Raw genomic sequence first — 24,513 nt, 5'->3', positions numbered from 1 at the left:
GATTTTGCTTAGAGACAATTAGGGGTGCAGGAGCAGGTGGAGACAGATTTGAAATAAGCTGGCCAAGCTCAACTATAGGGTGTGGGGCTAGGCCTGGTTTACCCTACTATCCTCTCCCTTATAGGTTTGAAGTTCCATCAAGAAAATGTAGTAAGCACGCTCAGCATTTACCTTGGTAAGAACAAAAAACCAGAGACCAATGAACACATCCCCCTTCTGCCAGGACCGTGGACCAGAGCGGCAACCCACCCCAAATGCTTCACAGTGAATGCGTCTGAATGATAGCAAGCACTTCCTGTGCGGTCTCTGATCATTCCAAGTTTCCTGCTAATGAGAGGAAGGAGAAAGGAGGCATCACTATCGTAGCATCCCACCCTGGAGCACAACGTGGAAACACACACACGTGCTGCCATTACCTGGTGAAGTACCCTGCTCAGGTGCCGCACAGCCATGCCAGGTAGATGCAGGCCTCTGTAGACACAGTGCCTGGCTGGACTGGCATAGACTAGAGCACAGGCAGAAAACCAACCCAGTTGTTGCACATGGTGAGAAACACAGAAGAGTTCATTAGATCAGTTTTTGTGACATGCTGTTAGGAATTTTTGGCTAACAGAAAAAAAATTTTTTTCCTTTGCAACTGAGTGAAGCTGTGGAATAATATGTGAGCACTGCACTGAAAGAGCAACAGATCCTGGTGGCACCAGAGTAAGGGACGGCAGCTCTTCATGGGAAAACGTGGAGGGGACCAGCGCCCAGGGAAGCCAGGACAGCTCTGCAACAGGGTTCTGAAGCACCAGCACTCAGAAACAGAAGGCAACAGGTCATACTTCCTGCTGCCACATCCTCACTGGGCAAAGCAGATTCACAATCCTGCTCCTTTCTGAAACCCCCAGCAGCTGCTGCCCTGGCACAGATGTCGTCTCAGGATCAGCTGAGACAGCACTTGCACAACCCACTGAGATAGTGTGCTGAAGGGCTCCACGGCCAGCTCTGGGCAGGAACCCTGGGGTGCAGCATCTACCCATGTGCCTCGTGCAAATGCCCTCTCTACAGTGCTAAGCTACCATCATGACAGGGGCAAACAGGGCTAGGGAGATGTTCAGCCATGCATGGTAATGGCATACTGCCTCACTCAGACATTAAGAAAAAACAGGATCATGCACAGAGCAATAGAGCAACTATGAGCATTGATCACCTTGGGCTACTGTGATTTACTTCATTATAAGAACTGTAATCTGACTTTTTATAATGGCTACATTGAAACCTGACCCCCAGGCTCCTGAGCATTTCCCAGTCCACTCCTGCATGCAGAAGGCACTGGCTGCAGCTTGTCACCAAATGAGATTCTCACTTTGCCACCTCCCATGAGGACCCAGACCTGGTGCCCTGATATCAAGGGTCCAGGATGCCTGGACCTTGGATGGTGGCTGTGGGGCATCAATGAGAGGCAGGCACCAAGGCACACAGCACAGGCTCTGGTGGGCAGTTACTAGTTGGACATCAGCACTCACGCCAAGGGCTACAGCAGGTGCAGGGAGAAGTGGCAGGGCAGACACAGTCGCCAGGCCTCAGCATTGCCTCCCTCAGAATGGGAGGACTGCCCAGCCAAGCAGCCCAGAGCCGAGCCCAGCAGCTTAGGACTGGCCTTTTCCTGGCTACCAGAAGGATCTCTGGATCCTGGAAGACAGTGAGCAAAGAATCATTCAGGCAAAACAAGTAGCCTGGCAGCAGGGGCCCCTTGTGCATGGGAGGGAAAGGCCACACTGGGGCGCAGGGCAGTCGTCACAGCCAGCTGCAAACATGCCTTAAAAAGCAGGGACACCCCTGCACACCCCTGCAGGAGCTCCCCTGCCCTGTATTGGCCCTCCTGCTCCACACGCTCTGCACCCTGGACAACCAGAGAAAACAATGCCCAGAGCTGCATGTGTCTCAAACCAAGGTTCTTACAGAAAAAAAAGAAAAGGATTTCTACCTTAAAGAAAAAATGGGGGCTGTGGCTCAGGGGCACAGTGCTAGCCTAGCATGGGCAAGGCCCTGGGTTCGATCCTCAGCACCACATAAAAATAAAGGTATTGTGCCCAATTACATCTAAAAAAATAAATGTTTAAAAAAAGAAAAAGAAAAATGGATGCTGGTAAAAATACATGGGTGCTTCTACTATTATTTCCCTGAACTATACTTTTCACAGGAAGGCTGTGTTTTGGAAAAGTATTTTGGAAAAGAGTGAATTAGAAATCTGGCAAGGAACACAAGGCGCCCCTCCCTCCCTCCCTCCCTCCCTCCCTCTCTCTCTCTCTCTCTCTCTCTCTCTCTCTCTCTCTCTCACACACACACACACACACACACACACACACAATAAGCAGGCCCCTGCTTATGACATCATGCAGATACTCGAGCAAGAAGGCCCCTCTTGGCTGGGGAAGCCTGTGGCACAGGCCTACAGCCACTGGCCCTGCCCACTGCCAAGAGCCAAGTTAAAAATAGCAACAGGCAGGCCTTGTTAGTCCTCCTTCAGAGAGGAGTATCAGAGTGACCTAAAAAGGAATTACACCCTGTGAGCCACGCCACTGGGAGCCTGACAGTCAGGATAAGGGCCAGAAAGAGACAGAGCAATCAGCAGTCATGCTGGAAACGCCCTGCTCTTCAAATTCCCGCTGCCCTCTGGTCTCAGGTCGGGCTCTTCCTCCAGGCCCAACAAGCCCAAGGGCAGCTGGAGCTGGGGATCAACTAGACTCAGCTCCTCAAGAACCCTGTCCTATAGCCTCTCTACAAGTTCATGCCCAGCACAGGGCCAGAGGCAGTGCAGGGTGCAAGGAGCCAGCTATGTGGGCAGCAGGCATGTTCCTCTTGCTGCCCTGCATAGGATGCCACAGTCTCATGACCTTACATCAAGCAGTGTGGCCAGTGCAAGTAGGCAGCAGCCACCTGGGTCTGCATGGTATTGAACGCCTGGGGACATCGTGTCTGAGTTTCTCTGCAAGACCAGGACCTCTGCTGAGCCCCTCCCCCTCACAGGCAGAAGGCAACTTGAAGCTCCCTTGTCAGGATGTAACAGAAAGAAGCAGGCCAGCGCTCACTTCCGTCTGGACCAGCATCTTGCTGGAGAACATCAAAGTACCATGTGAACACAGCAATTTAAACTGAGAAGCACTTTCCCAGCTGAGGCAGGGGGACAATTAAATTGAAGGTCACAAAGCAGAGCTGTGGGCCTCGTGCCCACCTCCCAACCATTTACCTTGGCTTTCCAGCTGACCTGGAAGCCAGCGAGCGGCCACAGCCCCACAGGCACAGCAAGAGAAGCCTGGGCACTTCTCACAGCTCTCAAGGAGCTGCCCATCACACAATTTGGTGAGGGCCCTCCTCATTGTGGCCATTACTAGCTCACGGGGGACATGAGCGCATGAGGGGAGCCCCTGCCCATAGGGTCCAGAGCTGCAAAGGCTTCCCCAGTGCGGAAGCACCAGCCCCGCCCACCTCTACAACTGTGATCACCTAGGCCCACTCTGACTCGAACGGCACCTTCCAGAGTCCAGGTCCATAGGGCCCACCCAGGCTCCAGCAAACATATCTGTCTCCTCTCTCCCTTCCTGGGCACGGAGGACTCACTCAGGAAAATGCTCACCGTAACTCTCTCCAAGGGCTACCCGGAGTCCTCAGCTGGGCTGCTGGAAACTCTTCAGGACCTCCTCCTCTCCTAGGGTCTTCACGTTTCACTGCCACTTGATGGTCCAAACACCCTCCTTTTTCCTCCAGTGCCCCCATCTCCCCATTCCCCCTCCCACAGCAAGCAACCTGCCAGTTCTGGGGAAGAGAATCCAATAGCCAGCTCTGAGTCCCCATGCCCCACTGTACCACTGTGTACCACTGCAAGGTCACGTGGACCCCTCTGCAGGGCCCTGCTTCCCAGGCTGGAACTAACTCCCAGGACCTCCTCCACGCCTCCCAGAACCATGCTCCTCACTCCTGCTGGCCTCCTCTCAGCCATCTACAGAACCCAGCCTATCTTCTCCCTCCTCTTACTGCTCACAGCAAGCACCACCTCGAAACCACGGCAACAGGGGCCCCTGTTCTGGCCACTGCTTCGCCATGTGGTCTCAGACACATCTCTCAACCTCTCTAACCCTCAGTTTTCCAACCTAGAGAATGGAGCATGGAGGGCAGCTGCAGCAGAGCCATTCTGAGATGACCACGTAAGGGGCTGAGCAGAGTCTGGCAGTGCAAGAGAACCATACGCAGGCTGAACTGACTCCAGAAACACGCGGACACACCAGGAAGCAGAAGGAACCTAATGGCAAGGTCACCTGTTACCCTACCACCAAGCTTTCCTATGCATATGTCACACCACTGTCCTACAATATTTACGAGAATGTTCCAACTTAAGCCCTTCTCCCAAATCATTAACAGCTGGTGATCACATGACCAAGACACCATACACAGTCCTCCAAGCCCGACCCTCATGACACAGCTGGGCTGGGCTTCTGTGCACATCCATGGGGGTTTCTGCACTGTGTGCTGGGGACAGCAAAGACAGGCCTGAGACCCCTGATATACCCTGCCAAGCTCTTTCCAGAAGGGTGCTTCCCATCTGTAGCTCTGGGCATGCTGCAACACCACAACAGCAAGCCCTGAGCAGCCAAATGCATATACTTCTCACCCGAGAGGCAGAGCAAGTGCTCAAGCACAGTGCTCAGATTGCACGGGAGAAGAACAAGTGTCTAAGACAGCAGCCACTGAGTGTCCTGTACCTGTCATCTGAAATGGACATGCTCTAAGAGCAATATGCACACTCGATTCCAAAGGGAGCACAAAAACACGACATAGATGTCAGAATGACATGGGGAAAACCGGGGTCAAACAAAATACACTGTTAAGCCCAATCTCACCTCCGTTCACCCCTTAAACGTGCCTCTGGGAAGACGTGGAGCTGCACAGGTGCCTCACATGGCACTGCCACTGCAGCAGAGAGGTTCTCGCTGAGGCCGACACCCTCCCTGGAAGGGCTCTTGTGAATGTTAACACCAGTCTGTCTTTTAGTAACATGCAGGCTTCAAGAGTGTGAAGAGAACTTGGCCAGCTGTGCTGAGTCAGGTTTACTGGCCTTTTCCTATACAATTCCTTCAACTAACTGCAGCTCAGAAAAGCCTTTCCTATCCAGAAAGAGTGAGTAGCTACATTTCCTTCCTTGGCTCCCCTCCTCAAGTATGTGAATGAACAGGTGAGAGGCAGGACAGGCCGCCTCACCACGGTGCAGTGACTGGCTTGCCCAAGTCCCATGGTGGCCGAGGCTGCAATTTATTTGCAGCAAGCCCATTCTCCTCTCACTGACCTTCATGGGTGGCCACACTGCCTGCCATCGGGACACAGAGGCAGCGAGGGCAGGCAGTTTGCCCATGTCACACAGCGAGTAAGGGTGTGAGGGCTTGAGTAGTCCCTGCAGGTTCAGAGCCTGTAATGGGCTCTCGGCTGTGCTGCCTCCTGGAGGTGGGCAAGGAAGGGCCTGCGCTCAGTCTGTGTGTGCCAACAGATTTTGTTTACCAAAGAAACAAAGCACCATCAGGCACGCTCACGCTGTCTTCATGGATGCTAAGATATCGTTGGCAGGAGATCTGCTCTCAGAGTTTTCTGTTGGAGATTCATTCCTTCTTTTTCCTTTTAGGACATTAATTTCTAGAAAAGTATTCACCCACACTTGAGGCTAACTGCCTTTCTCTTCACCAAGTACACAATTAGGATTCCTAATCAGAACCACACATCATATGCACACTCAACAGTGGCAACTGAGTTACGGAGGTATCAGCATTGCATCTCCAAATTTACAAGCGACAGTTCTCACCACCTCGGCATTCCCCACTCTCCACAGCCCCCCAGCCCCTCTGAACACCTGCTTTCCAGTCCAGCCCACAGCCTCATAGACCTGAGTGTGCTACTCACCGTGAACTACCAGTACCTGGCATGGTTATAGGAACTCGTCCCAGGGAACCCCTGCCTGAGTCCCACCCTCTCTCAATATGCTCCCGTCACCCTGACCCTAGCTTCAATCTGCCTGGACCTCCTGCCTTCACACTGATATTCCTGGGAGACACTTCCCTTACAGCTTCATTCACTCATCTATCCCACAATTACGGCCAGACTTACGTTGACATCTTGGGACGGAGAAACCAGGACACAGGAGCACTGGCTGGGGAACCCCACCTTCCATAGGAGACATGGTGCTCAGCGCATTGTTCACAGGGACAGTTGCAGTCTTCAGGGCACTGTGCCCAGAACCCTCAACTTCATTGACCCCTGGGTTCACCCACACAGCAAGGCAGGCTCCACGATCCCCTGGTCGCCAGCCAGGGTTGATCCTCTTAGTACAGGTTTGGGTCCAGCAACAGCTCTCAGCTTTAGCCTCCCTGACCCTTGGGGACCAAGGGCTGCCACTGCCAGGTAACACAGACACTCACACGAAGACTTATCTCCTACAGTTCTGGAACTGGAAGTCCAGGCAAAGTGCCAGACCATTTGGTACGGATGAGGCCATTCCTATCTCGCAGACAGGCCTTGCGCTGTGTTCTCAGGAGGCTCTTACAGGGGCACTAATCCCAGCCCAGGCCACTCTCAGATCTCCTCCACTATGCCACATGGCTCCCAAGCCCCACCCCATGCTACCAGTAAAGAGCAGTAAAGACTACCAACATCTGCACCCTACAGTGAGAGTGAGCTACCCAGGTGGTCTCAGGCCCTGCCCTGCCTCAAGGAGCAGAGTGGGACTGGGGATGCACCAGCTGGCTCGGCACAGCACCCTGACCCTGAAGTATCTTCCTGCTTTAAGCACACCTCTCCTGGGAGTGGGTCCAAGAAGAGCATGACATGTCCACAGAAGGTTGAACACAATGTCCAGGCTGGGCCAGACCCAGTCCAGACCCAAGGACAGAACACAGGAGCCATACCATGCCATAGCAACAGAGGGGTGTAGGAGGACCTGCCAAGAGCAACACCTGGGAGCTGCCAACAGCTGGCAGGTGAACAAGGGAGGCCAGGGGTGTTCTGTTGGATCCAGGCAAGGCAGATCTGCAAGGCCTGTGGGGAGCTGACTGAGAAGGGAGGAAAGGAGGTCCCTCCTTGGGGCATGCGCCACACAAGTTCCCAAAAGTGATCCCTGACAAATCTCAGTTGACTCTAACAGCAGATAGGAAGAAGATCAATTTGACCACGTTGGTCTTAAAACTCAGTCATACATGGACATTTAAAAAATAAGACAATGCTTCTTTCACTTGAGAGGTACATTGTGTTAGTTCTCCAAAAAGTAAGTAAAGCTGGGGGTTATACAGGAAGGGTTTTTACACAGGAGTGCCTGATAAATATCGCAAAAGGCTCTGTCAGCGTCACAAGTTTGTTCTGAGTCAATTTGAGACCTATCTGTGTTGTTGTGTTTTTTTTTCTGGAATAATTATTATAAGCTGCTGCTCAGAGTTTGCAATTCATCACTCCCAGCCTAGCAACTTGATTTTAATCAAGACCTGGAAAGATGACAAACTTCAACTGAGCTGGAAAGGCCTTACCAAGCACGGCTGATCATCAGGATGGCTATCTGAACTGCTAAAAGGGGAGGACTCATCACCACCTCAACAAGCTGATGCGACTAGGGTGGCTATATACCAAAGGGCACAGGACAAAAATAAAAAATGTGACCAAAGTATATATATAGAAAAAGGGTTTGTGAATAGATTGGATACCGTCTACATAGAAAGACATCTCCAATTTACTAAAAACAGGGATACTGCATGGACAAGAGAGAAGGAGCTATGAAAACACACATCTCTGACCCACCTATGGGAGGTACAGCCAGACGTAGAGAGAACAAGTTGGAAGGGGCAAGCAGAGAAAACTGAGTCGACACTTTTCTGCTTTGTTTAACTCATTCAGAAGGCTCTCAGCAGACAAGTGCTGAGCACACACCATGTGCCAGCCATCAGAAGCCTGGACCAGTCCTGAGCAAGGCAGACAGGCCTGCCCTGAGACACGGTCAGTGAGAAAGTCACCTGTCCTTCCACCCCACCGCACCAGCAAGGCGGGGGGCTCCTCCACCCTCCAGTCTCAGCCTCTCCAGGGAAGGGGAGAGGCACTCCAAGGGCCAGGGAATAATGATGATCATGGCACCTCTGAGATGTGCCATTTGTGAGGTCTGAGTGAACTAGTGGACTGAGGTGACAACTCTCAACTTCACTGTGGGCTGCTGGGTAATGCTGCACTTGCACAGACACACTGCCATGGCTACTCCAGCTCCCACACTCCCCTGTTCCCAAAGATGAGCCCTTCATCCTCAATGCAGACGTGGGCTCTCCACTCATTCCCATCTCCCTCCCATTCTGGTGGGGCACAGGTTCCTGGCCTGACAACTTAGACACCAAGATGTGTACAAGGGCACAGCCAGCAACACAGCCGCAGGAGAAGCCTCGTGAACCATCAGGGTCCTTGGAGCAGCACCGAGGGCGGGGAGGATCACACCCAGAACAGACGAGTCAGTGACACACAGAATGGGCCACGAGGCTGTCGGTGTGTGTCTCAGACAGCTTCCTGCCTCCGCCCAGGCCTACTAGGGAGACTTCCAAGACAACAGCCCAGACCCTGTGACGTGGCTGGCCCTGGCCCTGCCTGGCAGGTGTCCGTGCTTTCTTCTCCTCCACGCTCCACTTTCTTCAGCAGACCAGGTACCACCCAGTGCCTCCTCTAGTGAAGACTAGGTGGCTGGGGGTCCTCCAGGCTCCAGGTTCCACAGGGGACCACAGGGCCCTGACCTGGGGCTGCAAGAGCCAAGTCCCCACCTGAAGAGGGACTTGTTCCCTACCACCTACAAAAGGAGGCCATATCTCCCACCCAGCTGAACATCTAGGGGACAGCATAGGGGGTCCTGGCCCCTAACCAGTACCCAGTCATGGTACAGTGGGCAGATGAAAAGACCCAGGGGATGGAGGCTCTCTCTGCAGCTCAGGTGCCAACAGCCACACAGGTCCCTCCATCCCAGATCACCACACTGACACAGCCTCCCCTTCACTGTGGCCCACTGCCTCCCACCTGCCTCTCCAGATTTCCGACAAAGGGCATCATCCTGTCTTGCCCTGGACTGATTCACAGCCAACAGAGTGGCACCACCACCTGCATAGCTGGCTCCCCACTGCCCTGAGAATCCCTAGGCATTTGTGCCTCCTGTCTCACCTGAGGGCATGAATCAGCCTCCAGGGACGGCACAGACAGAATGAGGCAGGTCAGTGCCCTCCAGAGTGACTACCCCCAACACAAGAAATTAGACAATCCCCCGGCACATCCCACTCCACCCACATGCCACAGAACCCATTATCCTGCAGGAAAGGTCAAGATCTCACCTGCTCCACTGACAACAGGCCCTACCCTAACAAAAGAATTCCCAACGCCCACACCTGAAACCTCCTCTGACACACGCCTCCCCGCTTCGTATCTGAGTCTTCCTGGATCTGCCAACCTGTCCCCCATCTCTAGCACCCTTTTTCTGGAACCACTGGCTGTTTGCACCAGGTGTCCTGGGGCCCATTTTCATCCTACACCTCTGCCTCCACAGGCCTTCTGGGTCCCACTCCATCCATTTGCAGCTAAGAGAAACTGGGAAGCCAACCCATGTCCAGGTTTTACCCTGCCACAGACAGCAGACAGAAGAGCACTGTGCTCACCACATGGGGTCGACTACTACCCTCCCTACCCTAGCACCCACTTGGCTACTCGGCCCTTCTCTCCCTGGGTCCAGCCTTGGGGAAGTTCTCCTGCTGCCCACCCAGGGCAAACCACAGGACCCCATGGCTCCTTGCCATGTCCATCTCCCATTCCCTTTATTAGAATGCACACTGCTAGATGCCCCTGCTTGTCTCTTCAAAGCATCTTCAGGCATGAGATAGAACTTAAGAGAACAGGTGCTCAATAACCCTTCAGCCAGTGGTCAACTGGGGGATCCGCACCTCAGCTAACAGCACCACCCTGAACACCTCTGCCCAGACCCACAGACACCTCTGTCCAGGCCTCTCACCACAGCCGCAGGACCCTTCTGAGAAGTGACAGTGCTCACCCCCAACTGCAAGAAGGAATCCCAGGCTGGGCGGGAGTCAAGATATGAATAGCAAGCCCTGAGGAGGACCTGGGCCTGGCTGCCCAAGGAATGGTGACAGGCACTACTTTTGAAACAGACAGGAAGCCCATGCTGCTCAGCACCGCTAGGCCAAGCCAGGTAGCCAGGCCTGCACTCCATGCAGACACACTGTAGCCCTCTAGAAAGCTCGCCGCAGAGCGCTCACTCTAAAGAAACACCCGCTGCAGCTCTTACCTGGTAAAATTCACGAAGCCAGTTCTTCTGCAGGTTTTCTGGCTGCAAGTTAAGGTAAAAAAAAAAAAAAAAGAAAGAAAAGTCAGTCAGACCACAGACACTGGCCCAAAGAGCCTGCATACTTAAAAACACCTGAGGTGCCGAATGCAATGTGTCTTAACAGCAATAAGGAAAATGAAAACAATGCTCCCTGCCACTGGGGGCCCAAAGTCTGACACCTTGGCCCCTACGGGCAGACCTCTGAGCACCCACAGCCAGACCGCAGGGGCCTGGGCTGAGCTGTCCCCTGGGTGCCCCAGAAGCCACCACTGGTGACGCCAACAGCACCACACTGCTTCCCCACCAGGTGCACCCTCCCCTTGCCAGCTAGGGCTTCTTGTGTGTGTGGTGCTAGGGACCAAGCCCAGGCCCATGCAGGTGACACGAGTGCTCTACCACTGAGCTGCACCCAAGTGAGTTAGATATACAGATACAGATACGGATAAACGTTTAAGAAAGGGTCTTGCTAAATTGACTAGGCTGGCCTTGAACCCTCAGTCCTCCTGCGTCAGCCTCCCCAGTGGCCACAGCAAGACATCTAAAGGACAAACTGGAGCCTGCAAGGATCTGAACAGAATGGCCAAGCAGAGGCTCAATCACCAGCCATGGAGAAAACAGAGAACCAGGTGCTTACACACCTGCTGGGACGCTAGAATAGAGCCGGCAACGGTGCCAGGAGGCAGAGCCTGTCCACACTGCTGCAAGGAACAGACTGGTGGCCCCTTGAAATGCTAAACCCAGAGTACCATCTGGCCAGCAATCCACCCAGGTGTGCACTTGACAAGTGGAAACAGTCCACACAGAAACCACACATGCATGTTGTCAGCAGCACAATCCAATGGTCAGAAGGTGGACACAACCCAAATGTTCACAGACCTAATGGACATGCAAAGTGTGGACAATGGTGGAAGACTTCTTGGCAGGTCTGGCCCTTAGGCCTCATGCTCCTCTGAGCCCAGGCAGAGTCCCTATCAACCAGAAGCCATGCTGCAGGGACTCAGCCCCTGCCTGGACCTCTGCACCTGGCCTCCACATCAACCAAATGCTCACTCCAAAGCCCTCAGCAATTAAAGGCAGGACTCACTTTTTGAAACAAATATCAACCCCTATACCAGGTCCTGATCTGGTCACGGGGAAAGCCCAGTAGTGCCTTCCCAGGGACTGCCACCAACAGAGAGCCCACCCAGGTGAGTTCTTCAAGGGCAGCCAGCAACAGGGCTCCAAGGTGAAGGGCAAAATATGTGCACTGGTCTTCTGAAACCTGAGATGCCACAGCGGGAGCGACTGGAGGTAGTACTTCCATAGCAGTCTTCTCCAGAGCTGCTGTCCCAGGAGCCAATGACCCACACCAGCCCTCGAGGGGCTGGGAGTGCATGCCAGGAGGCCTGGAGACTCCGAAGCAGAGGACTAAGGCCCTGCAGGGGAAGGAAGGAGCCACGCCTCAGGGCAGGGCAAGCTAAGCAAGAGCAAGGGAAGCACAAGTTATAGAACTGGAAGCACAAGTTATAGAACTCGACTGCGAAGCCCCCAGCACCACGCAGAGCTCCTCCTCGCATGGTCCTGTCCCCACCCAGAGCCCTTCTCACACACACTGCCCACTCACACTCTGCTGTTCACATTCCTACACCCCTACTCCCCACACAGAGGCCGGCCTCCAGGGAGGTGACCCTCCTCTTCCAACTCAGAGGCTGCAACTTGTCCAAGCTCTCTCCCAACATGCAGGCCACAGCCAGCTACATCTGTTCCTCCACCATCAGGATACACACGACTGCCCACGCCTGCCAGGTGGGTCTGCGGCCCTGGCTTTCTTCCTCAGAAGGGGTCTCCTGCTTTTGCCTTGCCCCTTCCAGTCTATGCCCCACACTGCAGCCAGGGTAACTCCTGGCAGGCACAAGCCCACCAACCCTCCACTGCCTCCCACCCCACCTTGGCAAAAGACAAAGCTCCCCCAGCCTGCACCAGGCCTTAGCTCCTGACCCTCTCTCTCCATTCCCTGCTAGTTCTGGGGCCAGCTCTCTACTCTCTGCATGTTCTCTCCTCAGAGTCCCAGGGGGCCTGTGCTGCTCTTGGGTCCAGCAGAGGCCATCTCCTCCACCAGTCACCAAGACTTCCATCCAGCCAATCCTAAACCACCCGTCCAGCAGGCGTGGGTAAGCCACCTCCTATTCCTCCCATGCCTTTGCTAGGGGGGTCAGGGGCTCAGGAACTGGCAAAACTAACTGGACATTTCCCTCCCAGCCTCATACCCCACAGTACACAGTAGGGATAATTCTAAGAGTCAATAAAACAAGAACAACTTCTTCAACCACCACCCAGTTCTGGGGCTGGGGCAAAGATGGTGAGGGCACGGGCAAGCCTAGTAACTGGTACAGCCTCACACCTTGCCAGGAAGGGCAGCCAAGTGGGCAGGGAGTCTAGAGGGAAGGGACCATGATGATGCTCAGGATGCAGGGCAGCACAAACCATGGGAGACAAAGTCAAGACAGAGCACACACATTCCCTAGAAGGAAAGGAACCCACAGGCCTGCAGAGAAGGGGCATCCAAAAGAACCAACGAAAAGAGGCGGCAAAGAAACCCAGGCAGAGGATGGGGCAAGTGCTGCAGAACTCAGCAGCCGTGCCTCCAGCACTGTGCCACGGACACAGCTGAGGCCAGCCACAGGGCGGGTGAGGAGCCCGCAGAGCCAGCTGCCACAGCCTGACCAAAGCAAGTAACAGCCATCACATCAGGAAGGGGAGGCTGCCTGACAGCAGCTGTCTTTCAAAACAGGCAGGCTGTCCATGCTCGTGGTCTAAACTAGTTCACAGCTCGAGATGTGTTCTCATCCTTAGAAAACCTGCAAGGATATCACATCTCTTGCTCCTATTAACAATTTTCTCAGATTCAGAAGTGCCTTCAGTTCCAACTGAGCACCTCTTCCAACAGGACTGTCTCCAACCTTCAACGCCATCAGGAAATCCGGCAACCCGCCCTCTGCACTGACAGCTATCACACACAGATGGTGATTCTTTCTGGGTGGTGAGATTTGGGGAGAGGGGGTATATTTTTCTATAATGCTATTCTTTAAGGGAAAGAAAAAAAAAAGATCTTCAAAAAATTATCCTACTTCAGTAGGAAACCTGTAAGAGGTGAGACTGATGTCTTTATCTCACAGGTCACATACCCTGACCATGAACACACAAACCAGCGAACACTGCACCGCTCCCAAGGACCAGCACTCCTCGCCTTCAAGTGCAGATGTTAAGACGGAAGAAGAAGGTCCCTGGGCACAGGAGGGAAAGGCAGTCACTGGGGTCCTCACCAACCAGGCTACTGGTCAAACTCCGTTCCTGTGGAGCTGTTTCACAGTCACTACTGCGTGTTATTCTTGTTTTATAAAGGGGGTGTCCAAGCCCACCAATAAGAAGGGGAGGTCCTATAAGCCCAACCAACTGAGGCAAAAGACACCTAGGGCCCAGCCAAAACCACACACACCATGAAACCTTGAAACGCTCGCCCAAAGGACAGCACGCTGGAAATGAACAGGAGACCCACCTGATCCAGCACACAGAGGAGGACACTGTTCTTCAAAACTGTGTCAAGATGATGCCCCAGAGCCCTCCCGTCATGCCCCCCAGCCACCCCTACATGTGAGGGGGAAATGTGCGATTTCTTGAAATCCGCAACTGAAGTTACACCATCCTGCATTTGCTTCACACCCTAGACCAAAATGTGAGGATCTGAATAGTGACCACAATGTCCCACTGAGCAGCATGGGCACATTCGCTCCCAGCACCTGTGGAGTGACGCGAGCTGCAGGCTGCCAGCCCGAGCCATGCCACCCACGCACGCTTAGGTCATCTCCAAGACCTGCAGGGAGAGGGGATGAGAAGCTCAGGGGCAGCAAGGCAAGCACAGCAGCCACCACCTGCACCCTGGATGCACAGCAGCAAGCAGACCCATGTACCAGTGCGTGTGTGCGCACACACACACACACACACTTTGCACGGGCTGGGGGGGCACTTCTGCCAAGACCAAAGGAAAAGTGCCCGTGCCAGTGCTTTCATGACAGTCTCTGCCCCCAGGCATCCTTCAGGAGCAGCTGAAGACCCACCACTGTGGGGGCGACTTCCAAAGGACAAACAGCACAACTGAAGAACCAGACAGAAAGCACAGCAGGAGTATTTCACGCAGCAATGGCTGGGAATTTTCTAAAATTAATGAGCCACCAAACCACAGATCCAGGAAGCTCAGAGAGCCCTGTGCAGGATAAACAGGAGCAAGTCCACACCTAGCCCAGCATGTTCACCTGCAGAGGGCCACTGACAGAAAAGTCCAGAGAGAAGCCAGAAAAGAACATTCCTTAGCTGTGGAGGACAATGACAAGAACTATAGTCAGCTTCTGAACATGCAAGCAAGAAGGCAATGAAGCATTTCAAGTGGCAAAATAAAAAATAAAGCACCAAACCAGAATTACACACACAGGAAAAGTGCCCTTCCGAAGTAAATCAGAAAGGAATGCTTCTCAGACAAATAACAGATCCGCACACTGCAAGCAAGGTTTAGAACTTTTTCAGGGAGAAGAAAAATCAACAAGTCAAAATGCACATAAGAAAGGAGGAGGGCTGGAGCCTAATATACAGAAGTGGTGATGAGTGTCCAGTGACAAGCTCTTCCATGATAGACAGGGTTCCAGGTCGGTGTGCAGGCCGAGGCAACAGGAGGTCCACTGGGCACACTCGTACACACAGCACAGCCCTCCCCACGAGTGCTGGGCTCTGGACAGGGCAAAGCAAACTCCTGTACTCCAACAGGACACTGCACATCTGACCAACATCATCCTCAGCAGGCCTTAGAGACACAGATGTCCTGGGCAGGCCTGACCCTACCAGATGACCCTTCTGGAGATGAAGATCATAGGCTGGACGTAGGCAGTGCAAGACAGATCCTGCCCTCCCCTGGGCTCCAGGAAGATCACAGCCCACCCACCACTAGTTACTGTAGCCCCAGGCACCCCACAGGGACCAGCTGGGCAAAGACAAAGCCCCCCACAGAAAAAGAAGCTCAGAAACTTGCTAGTTACATAGCACAGCTTGAATATACATGGTACATGACAACCGGGAAGCCGGCCTGACAGCGTCAGCACACGAGCACATGTGGGCAGACGTCCTGAACGTGCTCGCCCCTGCTGGATTTTGTTTTGGGGTAACTATCATGGTAAAGACCTAATTTAAAACTTTACCGCAATATTAGCCCACAATCTCCCCATGTTGTCCCAACACTGCTCCTGAGCAGTCTGTTCCCTTGTCCTCTCAGTTAGCCTTGTCCAATATTTGCTATTCATGTTTTCAAACAAACAACTTTGGTAATTCCCGAACCTACTGTTGTTCTTTTTTTTCTCTCTCTCTCTTATTTTTCATTCATTAATACTTGGATTCATATCTATCCTTCCCACATTCCTACAGTATGGCAGAGCCATATGTTTCAGCATTTGGGGTTCATTTACTTTTATGCTTCGTGTTTCATAGCCAACAACTCTGGTGTATAGCACATGTGTTAGAAGTGTTACAAACCACAAGTATGTACCCTTGTCCTAAAGCCACCACACTTAAGTCGCAAGAAGACCCAGACGCCTGTTCTTTGCAGAACTACTTAACCTTGCACCCACAGGAGCAGGAATGAGACCAGAAGAAAATCAAAACGCCCATACTACCAAAAGAGCTATACAGATTTAATGCAATTCCTACTAAATCCCCAATGACATTCTTCATTGAAATAGAAAAGGCAGTCACGAAATTCATTTGGAAAAATAAAAGGCCCAGAATACCCAAAGCAATCCTTAGTGAGAAAAAGCAAAGCAGCAGGCATTACAATATATGACCTTAAATTATACTACAGAGCTATAGTAACAAAAACAGCATGGACTGGCCCCAAAATAGACATGAAGACCAATGGTACAGAATAGAGGACACAAAGACAAACCCACATAAATATAGTTATTTCATACTACACAAAGGCACCATAAACACACATTGAGAAAAGACAGCCTCTTCAACAAATGGTGCTGAGAAAACTGAACATCTATATGTAGCAAAACGAGATTAAACCCATATCTCTCACCCTGCACAAAACCCAGCTCAAAGTGGACCAAGGACCCAAGCATTAGACCAGAGACTTTGTGTCTACTAGAAGAAAAAGGAAGCTCAAATCTCCATCATGCCACCTTAGGAACCAAATTCCTCAACAAGACTCCTGAAGCGTAAGAAGTGAGATCAAGAATCAATAAATGGAGTGGTTTCAAAATAAAAATCTTGTTCACAGCAAAGGAAACGATCAAGAGAGCCTACGGAAAGGGAGAAAATCTTAGCCAGCTGCACCTCAGATAGACATTAATCTCCAGGGTATATAAAGAACTCAAAAAACTTCACACATACACACAAAAAAAATCCCAGTTAATAAATGGACAAAAAAAACTGAACAGGCACTTCACAGAAGAAGAAATACAACTGGACAACAAACACATGAAAAAATATTCAACATCTCTAAGAGTTAGAGAAATGCAAATTAAAACTACACTGAGATTCCATCTCACTCCAGTCAATGGCAATCATTAAAAAGATAAGTAACAATAATGTTGGCGAGGATGTGGGGAAAAAGGTTCACTCACACATAGCTGTTGGGACTGCAAATTGATGCAACCACTCCGGAAAAAAGTATGGAGATTCCTCAGAAAACTTGGAATGGAACCACCATTTGACCCAGTTATCCCACTCCTCAGTATATACCCAAAGGACTTAAAATCAGTATATACTACAGTACCACAGCTACCTCAATGCTTACAGCAGCTAAATTCACAATAGCCAAACTATGGATCCAACCTAGGTGTCCTTCAACAGATGAATGGATAAAGAAAATGTGGTGCATATATACAAAAAAATAAAGAAGAATGATTTTATGGCATTTGCCAGTAAATGGATGGAACTACAGACTATCACACTAAGTGAAATAAGCCAATTCCCTCCCAAAAAAAACAAGGGTCAAATATTCTCTCTGATATGCAGATGCTAACACAATAAGGAGTGGGGAGAAGAGAAGTTCAAGGACTAGACAAAAGAGAATGACGGGAAGGGAGGGGGAATGGGAATACGAAAGACAACAGAATGAATTGGGCACAACTTTCCTGTGTTCATAGGTGAATTCACAACCAGTTAACTCCACATCAGGCACAACCACAAGAATGGGAAGTTATATTCCATGTATGTATAATATGTCAAAATACACCCTGTCATGTATGACTAAAAAGAACTGGGGGGCAGAACCTCAAGAGGGAAAGAACTTAACCTACCCGAACACAGGTGGCAGGACAGCACATCTGAACCCCACAGAGCAAGTAATGAAACCAAAGCCCACAGTGAAGAATTAAGAGGGAAAAGCAGGTTAGAAAATCAACAGCCACCGATGAACCAACAGTAGCAGTCAGAGACATGTTGGAAAAGAAAGCCCTACTTACAATGGCAGCACAGAGAGTTAGGAATGAATTTCTTCTCATGTGAAACTTTCTAAGAAGAAAACTTTGAGCATTCCTGAAAGAGGCGAAGAGACTGAGTCTAGCGGGGAAACCCTGCTGTCCTGAGAGGCAAAGGCGACCCAGCCAGTGACTAGGCAGGCTGAGGCTGAGGTTCAGGTGGATGATCTGCACCTCAAAGTCCAAACACAACTTCTAGGAAGAGTAAGTTTTACTGCCGTAAGAATTTTTGCATGGCAAAACCAAAAAGCAAGTTCCAAAATGGTTGGAAATATTTGAAGAACACTCAAAAATCAAAAAAGAAAGAACAAACATAGAAGCTGGGCAAAGACCCATCTCACAAAGGTCTGCACGGCCAGGCAGCACCCACCTCCCCAGACTCCACACCCACCTGTGCCACACACCACCCGCTCATGCAGACACACTTGTCACCCTGAAGCCACGGAGTGGGGCCTGTGTTTTAGATAAAGACTAAGGCCATGGGGCTGGGGTTGTGGCTCAGTGGTAGAGTGCTCGCCTCGAACGTGTGAGACCCTGGGTTCGATCCTCAGCACTACATAAAAATAAATAAACAAAATAAAGATATTGTGCCCGTGTATAACTTTAAAAAATATTAAAAAAAAAAAAAAAAAGACTAAGGCCAGAGAACAAAGAAGGAACCATGAGAACAGGACAGAGGGGAAGCCCAGATTCAAATTGTGATTCTCAGGTGGGGCTCTGGAAAGGCTCTGGCCCCTTGGTGGCAGATGGCAGTGCACTCTCCCTATAAGGTGGCACTAGCCCCTAGAGCACTGGACCAGCACCAGAGCCCTCACTGCAGCACAGGGCAGCAGTCACAACCACTGCATTTCTGGCAGCCACACTGCAAACTTGGAATTTCTGAGATCCTTTCCTTTCTTGGAGATGTGAACAATGCACTCTGTTGCATCCTGCTCTGTGACTCCCCACCGAGATCGCTCCAGATCTGCCCCAGGTGGAGATGAGCATGTCACTGCCAAGGCCTCACACACCCCCAACCCCCACCCATTCTTTGCCCTGCACCTGGGGGGCGGAGAGCCTCCTCTGGGGTCCAGGCCACCTCTGCCTGCTCCCCAAGACTAGAAGCCAACAGGGTCCATGAAGGAGGCACAGAAAGACCATCTCTCCCACACTCACCCTTGCCTCCAGGGCCTGGAGGCAGGAAATGCAGATGACCTTAGGACACACAGTAACTAGAAATGTACAGTTCCACCAATCCTGCTGGCAGCAGGCACCTCCCGTGAAGCCAACAATCAGGACTGTGCAATTCCATCCCACCTGAGGGAAGCCCCCAGGAGGAGGGGGAAGGCACTTTGACCCCAGACTGACCCTCTGCAGCCCCTGGCATGAGGTTGGGCTGGCACAGCCCAGGATGGCAGGTGAGCATGTGGGTCTAGCTGACAAGAGGAGCTGATACCTAATCAGGCAAGAAGGGTAATTGCTGCACGACCCACCCAGCAGGACCAACAGCCCCTGATGACATCATGCCCCAGGCACTACACCCTCCTTGCTGGCCACCTGGGACTCTTAGGTGGGGCCCAGAAGCCCCATGTTCTGGCCCCTGCCTTCCAGTGCCTTCTGCAGCCCCACCATCCCTGCCACCTCAAGGACTGATGCACCCTCACAGAGGGAAGGTACCAGGAGCCACCCAAGCAGCCTGTGGGCCCACTGGGCACACACAGCTGGGCGTGTCCAGCAGCTCTCCCTCAGCAGGTCAGCACTATCTCCTAACAGGAAGAGGATGGGTCAGGTCAAGACCGGGCAGGAGCCCTGGCTCAGGGCAGACCTGGGCCAAACCACAAGCCCCAGCTGTGGGAGACCACATCCTCGATGCTGGGGGCGGGACCCAGGGCACAGCAGACTGCAGCAGGCTCTCTACACTCACTCTTCCCTAAAACTTTAAGCACAAGCCATTCGAAGTGAACAAGTGCTCAGGATCCCTACACCAAAGTGGCCCGGGCCTCCAGCCTCGTGCAGTGGCCAGGGCGGTGCTGTGGATTCCTCAGGAAATCCTGCCCGGGACACACTTGTCCCCATGGACAACCGCTTCCTTTCACAAAGAAGGCGGTCATGTCTGTGCAGTCACGAATACACTGAAGGTAAAAATAGCCCACAGAACATGTGCCAGCCATGTCCCCACCAACAGCCTGTTGACAGGGAGCCATGGAGGGGGCCCTGCGGCATCCTGCTGCAAGCCTCAGAGCCACCAACCAGAGACCCTGCCTAGGCCACATAGCCCGGGCTAGAGGAGACCCTGATCCAGGAAGGCTGGCTCAGCTGGCCTCAGTAGTCAGGGTAACCCTCTAATTTGTCAACACAAAGCAACAGGCACTGGCTCTTCTCAACCGGCACAGCAGGGCACTGGGCACTCCCCCGGAAAACCTGTCAGCAACATGGGCAACACCAGAAGGCTGCTCCACCTGCATGACCCACAGAGAACTCACTGTTGGTAAAGACAGCTCTCCCCTCAGTTACAGCACAGGCCTGGCAGTGCCATGGAGACACAGGCGTCTAGCAGAGGACAGGACACACGGAGGCCCCTTACACGACATGAGACAGAAGACTTATACAACCGCCATACTGAAAGCCATAAAATATTCATGGGCAAAGTTAAAGACAGCCTCAATAAGTGAAGTGATCATCCATCCTGACCATGAATCAGAAGACAGCACTGGGCAGCTGCTGACTCTCCCGTACTCATGTCCAGACTCAGGCAACACAGGTCCTAACCTCAGCAGGCTCCTACAGATGCTGGATACTAGGTTGTCCAGAGCAGTCTTCGAGACCACTGAGCACTCACTGACCTGCGGCCTTACGTGAAGCCACAGTCATCTCATCCAGACTCGACCCGCAGAGCAGAAGAGATGCCTGTACCCCTTGACTTCCACAAAGGAGCCCCACAAACTGATTAAGAGAAAACACCTTATCAACAAATGCTGACAAGATAGCTGGATGCCCATGTGAAAAAATAAGCCTCAACCACAACCTCAGGTCCCGTGTGGAAAGCAAAGCGCAGAAGGCGGAAGCACAGAGTTTCCACGGGGAAGCAGCGCTCATGCCTGGGGGAAGCAGAGTCTCCGGTCACAGAGACTAGTCTCACCTGAAGAGTGCTGAGCACCAAGACCCCAGTGCCAGATGACAAGGCCAGCATGGGAGAGGCTCGTGAGTCACTCGTGTGCTGGTGACAGGAGGAACTCCGGCCATTCCACAGTAAGGCCAATGCCACAGATGAGAACACAGACCAGAGATGCACGCAGACACTCTGCTAGAACACAAGGCACAGGAGTGGCCAGTAAGCACTGAAAAGATGCTCACTGACATCAATGGTCACCGAAGGCCAGCAAAATCCCAAGGAGATGCCACCATACACCCAATAGATCGCTGGCATTGAAAAGCCAAGATCGAATATCAGTAGGATGAGAAGCAGCCAAAACCTCCGTGCTGTAAAACAGAAAAGCTATAATCATACCGGGAGAGTTCTAGCTGCTTCTGATAAGGCCACGCATCTCCCCCAGGACACTGCAACTCCACATAGAGGTGGGGTCACAGTACAGGGAGATGTTCACAGTACAGGGATGCCAGTCTTCCTTGCTCAGAAAAGCCAAAACAAACAAGCCCAGTGTGCCCCCCGCCCCCAGAATAACCACAAAATCAGTCCTACAAGGGACCATGCCACTCCTGCTGGGAAAATAGGCACCAACCCGAAGGCATCAGGTGAGAGCTGGAAGCCTCACAGAGAATGCATGCCCCCGAGCCATAGGCAGCAGAGGCCAAGGACCCAACAGGTACGGAGGCTGGCATACACCCCAGGCAGAAGGTCGGGTGAGCAGGAACCTGTACTTGCCAGAGCTCAGTAAGCATGCACTGGAGACCTGTGTGTTTCACTGTATGTAAATTTGTCAGGTGGAAAAACTGAACACACCAAGCCAGATCCATTTAATGCCATTCACAGTGAAGCATTTCAGGGAACTGTACCCACAGCTACAATTTATTTTTAAATCCATCAAAAACGAGAAAGACCATTGGACAAATAGATGTGTAAATGTGTAGCAAGGTGCCAATGATCAAATCTAGGCACAGAAAGAAAAGTATCAACTGTTAAGTTCTCTCAACCTCAGTAGATGTTGAGATTATCATATAAATTCTGGAGAAGACTTTAAGAATAGAAAATTAAAGGGCTGAAGTCAATGGTCTCATGACAAAAAGAAAGACCAGTGGTGTCCATTTTCAGAATATAGTATTTAGACTTAATTGGGATGTAAGATTCAATCGCAGCTGTTTTAACTAAAGCTCATCCCTTTTCCCGCCCCAATTTTAAAATTAGCCAACCACACAGATGGTAACCCCGAGCTGCTCCTATCAGAGCAAGCGGCAGTGCTGCGGCAAGGATAAAGACAGGCAGGCTGCCCGCCCAATCGCACTGGTGGGCCCTCCACAGCACACCCTTCTGCAGAAGTGAAGTTTGCCTTGCAGGCTGCTTCCCAGCACGGGCTCCATTCCTGTGACACCCCAGTACTTCTAACATCTCTAAGGCCCTTTCCCAGACTTCTAAGCCCCAGCTAAGCAGAAACTGTTCTCAAAGACAATATGATTTGTTTTTCTTCTCAAATAGAATCCACTGCTGGTGACTACAGAGGCCACTCTCACACAGCCAGACACAGCCCTTGGAATCTTCTGGGAAGATTATTCCATGAAAACTCCCCCTGGAAGCTGCAAGGAAAGCCCCCCCGGAGCAGGAGGGTGGCACCCTGTGTGGGGACAGCCTAGGCACCACCTACAGCCTCTTTTATAGCCTCTTTGGGGGGATGGTGAGCAGCCTGAGGGTTCCCTGGGCAGGGCAGGGCAGCTCAGGTTGCCACCCACAGCAGCAGGAAAACCAGGACCAGGAAGGAAGGAAAACACCCATTCTCTAGCAATCAGACATGCATGCGACATGCATGCGCCAGCCTCAAAGGACTTTTTAAATCTTAAAATCCAAGTTCAAAATAACACAAGTCTAAAAATAGGGCCCCTGTAAAATAAACACTTGCTAAAACTTCCTGCTTTTCTCCTTCATACAGTTAATCACTAAAGGAGTGTGGGACACCATCCCCAAGCCTTGAAACCCACCTGGCAGAGGAGGGATGGAGCAGGCAGGCTGGGAACTCAGGCACAGCTGCAGGGAAAGGTCAAGCCAGCACTGTCAGACACAGACAGCACACTCTGGGGAACAGAGCTTGTCCCTCATCCCCACCTCTTGCTTCTCACTGCTGCAGGTCAGGACCCCCAGAGCCCCTTTTCTGCATGGCAGCACTGTCCAGAAGCACAGATCTTCCCAGTGCATCCTCTCTAGGACAGAGAGACACCATGGCCTTCCCCCTCCCACCCCCACCCCACCCCCACCCCGCTCCCGCCCCCGCTGCAGCCTGCACACCCCTCTCCTCGCCTGTCCCTGAGCTGCTTCTTCACATAGGGAACCAGGCTCTTCCTCCCCAAAACCCAGGCTGCCCAAGGACCCTGCCCTCTAGCATCCACCCACCTAGCCCAACAGCTTCCGAAGCCAGTGGCCAGTGCCATGGGCAAAGCTCAGTGGACATGCTAGTGTACTGACTGTGCATACCTACCTGCAAGGTTGAGAAGAGCCAACATAGGTGACAGGAATAGGGACAGAGCACTCTGCAGGAGGCTCTAAAGACAACGGGGCCTGGCCCTGGCTCAGCTCAAAATACCCACAGGACTATTTCTCTTCCCAAATCTTGTTCTTGTGGCCAATGACACACATGCAGGAAAATGTATAAGTGACTGCACCCTCAGATCAAAAAGGACACCGAGACTCTGAGTGCTGTTCCACAAACAGTTACACTGTCAGATCTGTGCAGTATTACTAATGGAAAACTAAGCATGACTACCCACATCTCAGAAGAGCTCACCAAGGTACCTCAAATCACAAAACCAGTGAGTGCAGGGCACAAGGCTTGGGACTCTGGGTCCACACCAGAACCCAGGCTCAAAAGCCCACAGTCTGACAACCAAAATTGGGTACAAAAGCAGAAAAGACCCTGGACAGCTGGCCACAAGGGACCACAGTAGAACAAAGCAAGACCAAGCGCTATATGCAAGCAGACCTCTGCCATGACAGCCCCCAGCCTTGTGAAACACATCAAAGCCATGCACACAGCAGGCCCAGAAAACAGGCACCCAAGATGCAGATCCAGGCCCAAAACAGAACACACCTCTTTTCAGGCCCACAGAGATGTTCCCAAACTGCAACCTGAGAAAGGAGAAGGACACATGAGGCAAAAGTTCCCACTGCCACCTTCCCTTCCTCTCTCCCCACCTGGGTGGGAAAGGCCATCTGACCTGAGCCCTGTGACTGGCTTAGGCAAACTAGTTCTAAGCCTCTAGCTAGCATGGCACTTAGCACCTGCACTCAAACCTGGGGCCTGGACTCCCTGTCCCTGGCTCCCCCACCTGCTTCCTGACAAAAGGAAGTGTGTATGCATCCAATTTTTAAGGCTGATGTCAAGAGGAAAGTCAGCCTGCTGTCCTGCCAAGCCAGCACCTGATGGAATGTCCAACACATTCCATTAGGACTTGAGCCTCTCCCATCTCCCCTCGAAGCCCCCAACGGATCTAGAATGT

General features: G+C 52.1%; 1 protein-coding gene across 5 annotated transcripts in view; it reads right to left on the bottom strand.

The window, feature by feature from the left end:
* Inpp5a (inositol polyphosphate-5-phosphatase A) overlaps positions 1 to 24,513 on the bottom strand; it is a 176,052-nt gene that overhangs the window by 117,201 nt on the left and 34,338 nt on the right. For all 5 annotated transcript variants that reach the window (XM_077105551.1, XM_077105550.1, XM_077105553.1 and 2 more), the window contains exon 2: positions 10,331 to 10,372. In XM_077105551.1, the coding sequence (XP_076961666.1) occupies positions 10,331 to 10,372 (42 nt within the window). The remainder of the gene's footprint in view (positions 1 to 10,330; positions 10,373 to 24,513) is intronic.

Source organism: Callospermophilus lateralis, chromosome 15 (genome assembly GCF_048772815.1).
Source record: "Callospermophilus lateralis isolate mCalLat2 chromosome 15, mCalLat2.hap1, whole genome shotgun sequence".
Lineage (NCBI taxonomy): Eukaryota > Metazoa > Chordata > Mammalia > Rodentia > Sciuridae > Callospermophilus > Callospermophilus lateralis.
This window is presented reverse-complemented; position numbering and strand designations above follow the sequence as displayed.